The 4,073-nt window shown below is 39.3% G+C and overlaps 1 protein-coding gene across 1 annotated transcript in view; it reads left to right on the top strand.

Moving 5' to 3' along the window:
* The window catches only part of LOC101355420 (17-beta-hydroxysteroid dehydrogenase 13), a gene marked incomplete at its 5' end in the record, with an annotated part of 11,988 nt that extends 8,267 nt beyond the window's left edge, over nucleotides 1-3,721 (top strand). The window contains one exon of the mRNA XM_004391108.1: nucleotides 3,634-3,721. Coding sequence (XP_004391165.1) covers nucleotides 3,634-3,721 — 88 coding nt within the window. The remainder of the gene's footprint in view (nucleotides 1-3,633) is intronic.
* Nucleotides 3,722-4,073: the final 352 nt, after the last annotated feature.

Raw genomic sequence — 4,073 nt, 5'->3', positions numbered from 1 at the left:
TGATGCTTTCTGTGGAAACCAGTCATCCTCTTTCCCCAGCCACTCCCATCATTGCCCAGTGGGCTCATGAACAAAAGGTCATGGTGGCAGGGATTAAGGTTATGCATGAGTTCAGCAACATGGACTTTACTCACCAAGGCTGACGCTGAGTTCCCAATCTGCCAGCAGCAGAGACCAACACTGAGTCCCCAATATGGCACCATTCCTTGAGGCAATCACTTGATTATATTGGACCGCTTCCATCATGGAAAGGATGGCGTTTCATTCTTACCAGGATAAACACTTATTCTGGATACAGATTTGCCTTCCCTGCACACAATACTTCTGCCAAACTACCATCTGTGGAATCGTAGAGTACCTTATCCACCATCATGGTGTCCCACATAGCATTACCTTGGGTCAAGGGACTCACTTTACAGCAAATGAATTGCAGCAATGGGCCCTGCTTGTGGAATTCATTGGTCTTACCATGTTCCCCATCACACTGAAGCAGCTGGCTTGATGGAACAGTGGAATAACCTTCTAAAGATATAATTATGGCACCAGCTAGGTGGCAATACTTTGCAGGGTTGGGTCAATGTTCTCCAGGAGGCTGTATATGCTGTCAACCAACGTCCAATATATGGTGCTATTTCTCCCATAGCCAGGATTCACGGTTCCAGGAATCAAGGGGTGGAAATGGGAGTGGCACCACTCACTATTACCCCTAGTGACCCACTCCCAAAATTTTTGCTTCCTGTCCCCATGACCCTATGCTCTTTGGACCTAGAGGTCTTGGTTCCAAAGGGAGAAATGCTGCCACCTGGAGACACAACACGGATTCCATTGAACTGGAAGTTAAGACTGCCACCCAGCCACTTTGGGCGCCTCATGCTTTTGGATCAACAGTCTAAGAAGGGAGTTACCATATTGGCTAGGTGTGATTGACCCTGACTACCAAGCGGAAATCAGATTGATGTTGCATAATGGAGGTAAAAAACAGTATGTCTGGAATACAGGAGCTCCCTTAGGGCTTCTCTTAAACCTATCATACCCTGTGATTAAAGTCCATGGAAAACTACAGCAACTCAGTTCCAACATGACTACTAACGGCCCAGATCCTTCAGGAATGAAGGTTTGGATCACCCTACCAGGCAAAGAACCACGACCAGCTGAGGTGCTTGCTGAGGGAAAAGAGAATATGGAATGAGTGGTGGAAGAAGGTAGTTCTAAATACCAGTTATGACCACATGACCAGTTACAGAAATGAGGACTGTAATTGTTATGAATATTTCTTCCTTGTATGTGTGCATTGAATATTTTTGTTTTCTTTGCTTATAAAATATAAGATGTAAACAGGGCTAGAGCATTTTCAGTTGTACACTTGTTAGTTGTATCATGTTAGATGCATATGACTTTGTAATTGTCTTTAGTTAGAGATTATGTATTGTTTAAGATGGGTACAGGTGCCAAGCTGACAAAGTATGGATTGTGATGGTTAAGGTTATGTGTCAACTTGGCTGGGCCATGTTGTGTAATGATGTAGTTTGGTAGTTATGTTATGATGTAGTCATCCTCCATGATGTGATCTGATGTGATGAACCAATCAGTTGTAAGGGGAGTTTCCTTGGGAGTGTGGCCTGCATTCAGTATATATACGGATGTTCTGGCAAAGCTCTCTTGCTTGCTCTGGATCCTGCATCTGGTTCATCATCATTGGACCTCTGGTTCTTGGGATTTGAGCCAGCAGCTTGCTGTATTGCCTGCCAATCTTGGAATTCATTGGCTTCTGCAGCCTGTAAGCCAGCAGCCTGCCGCCTTACCTGATTTGGATTCATCAGCCTCCGCAGTTATGTGAGTCATGAGAAGCCTCCAGCCTGACACTTGACCCATGGACTTGGGACTTGCCAGCCTCTACAACCTCATGAGCCATTTCTTTGAGAGAAACCTCTCTTTCTATATGCATGCGTCACTGGTTTTGCTACTCTAGAGAATCCAGCCTAAGATAGTAATACCGGCTCCTCAATTTTCTCAAACAGTTTATGTGCCGGGTGGTATTATTTCTTCCCTAAATGTTTGGTAAAACTTACTAATGAAGCCACCTGGATGTTTAGTTTTCTTTGTGGGAAAGTTTTATTGACTACAAATTCAGTTTTTTTAAATAGCTGTAGGGCTATTCAGGTTACTTATTTCTTCTTGGAAATGTATCTTTTAAGGAATTTGCCCATTTTATCTAAGTTGTTAAATTTATTGGCATAAATTTGTTCAAAATATTCTCTTATTGTCCTTTTATTATCTTTAGAATCTCTCATTCCTGGTGTTGGTACTCAGTGTCTTCTCTCTCTTTTTTTCAATCGGTCTAGCTAGCGGTTTATCAATTTTATTGTCCTCAAAGAACCAGCTTTTAGTTTCATTGATTTTTTTTTTCCTCTATTGTTTTTCTGAGTTCTAGTTTATTAATTTGTTCTATGATCTTTATTTTAACAGATACAGAAGCCAGATATTAGAGGCTTAGGAAGTAGAATTTATATGAAATGATAAGAGTAATTAGGATTATTTATCCCCAAAAAATGATAATTTCTCAGCTTTCTTCTGAGGAATGGTTTGACATAAATGTAGATTTTATCAATGAGCAGATAACTATACTAATTTCATAAGTCCTTGGGCCTTTTTTACATAAATTGTTCATGAACTTGGAATGGAACAATTTGAGAACAGGGAACAAACTCCATTGATGCATCCATTTCAGTCTTCCACTGTAGCTTAATAGATTAAATTAGTATATGGAGAGTTCTTTTCGAGTATAGTTAAAAGCTAGCAAGTTCTCTTCCTGTCTCTCTCCCAGTCATATCTTCCCTGAGTCTTTGCTCATTCTCCCATCTTCCACTGCCTGAAGACGGGTAAGCAAATCTTGCATTAGGCAACAATATCAAAGTGATTTTATTTTTGTTTGCAGAACGTGTTATTTCGGCCACTCTATGTTTACTCATACTTTCCCCCTTTCATCTGCCTACTCTGATATTACATCACTGAACACCCATTTGTCCTTTTGAAGCTTTCCTTCTCTATTCCAGCCCACATTAACACTCCTCACATTTTATAGTCCTGAATTATAGGTGGCCTATATTTTTCTCTAGTTGTTTCAAGACAGCCATCTTAGACCCTCAGCTAAACAATAAGCTCCTCAAAGGCAGCAGGTAGTTTTTAAGTACTTTAGTTTACCTCCTTATAGAGCACATAATCCATCTTCAGTTAATACTTAAGGTGAGATGGAAAGTGGATGAAATGGATTCTAGTGGTGTTTCTCTGCAAGCTAGTAGTTTCAGGAATAATTGGCAGTTTCAGCAATGACCCCAGACCTTCAATTTTAGATCTTGACTTATATAAGGTCTCATATAGGATTTTTACTAATATAAGATGAGAAGGTTAGAAGAGTGATATATATTGCTGCTTTCTTTATATTTCCATACAATTTGGACTATGAATATTAAAAGACACTGGACAGAGAGAAAGAGAGAGAGGTAGATGCAGAGGAAAAAAGAACAGAGAAAAATTAAATGCAAGCCAGATAACACTCAGAGTACCTTAACTGACAACAAAAAAGGACTCCAGTATCAATGATTTTAAATTGAAAACGTACCTTTTTTCACACAGATTTCTTCCAGAACGTGCCTTGGCAGCTTTGAATCATGTCCAGAATATTCAGTTTGAAGCAGTGGTTGGCTACAAAACCAAAATGTAATGAATAAATGAGCTCCAGCCAGAGATGTACGCACCCTAATGATGTGGATCTAAGTTTAGGGTTAATGCTTCAAAGCTTTATTTCACATTTTTCATGCTGTTAATATTAAAAATATTGGCTTGGAATTAGTAGCAGTCGAATGAGCAAGGCTAATTTTACCTTGTCTTTCCATTTTCTCAAGAAAATTAATGTAGTTTTAATAGTCAAATCCATTTTTTATTTCATGCCTCTTAAAAAGTCTATGCTTATACAAACATACTTAAAAGGTTCATTTATCTTTAAAGTATTTTATTTCAGTTCTTTCCTTTTAAAGGTGGACAAAAGACATTTCCCTGAGAGTAAATACAAAGAG

The sequence above is a fragment of the Trichechus manatus genome, unplaced genomic scaffold, assembly GCF_000243295.1.
Source record: "Trichechus manatus latirostris isolate Lorelei unplaced genomic scaffold, TriManLat1.0 scaffold00492, whole genome shotgun sequence".
In the NCBI taxonomy this organism is placed as follows: domain Eukaryota; kingdom Metazoa; phylum Chordata; class Mammalia; order Sirenia; family Trichechidae; genus Trichechus; species Trichechus manatus.
Note: the sequence above shows the minus strand (reverse complement) of the source record. Positions and strands in the feature narration are given on the sequence as shown.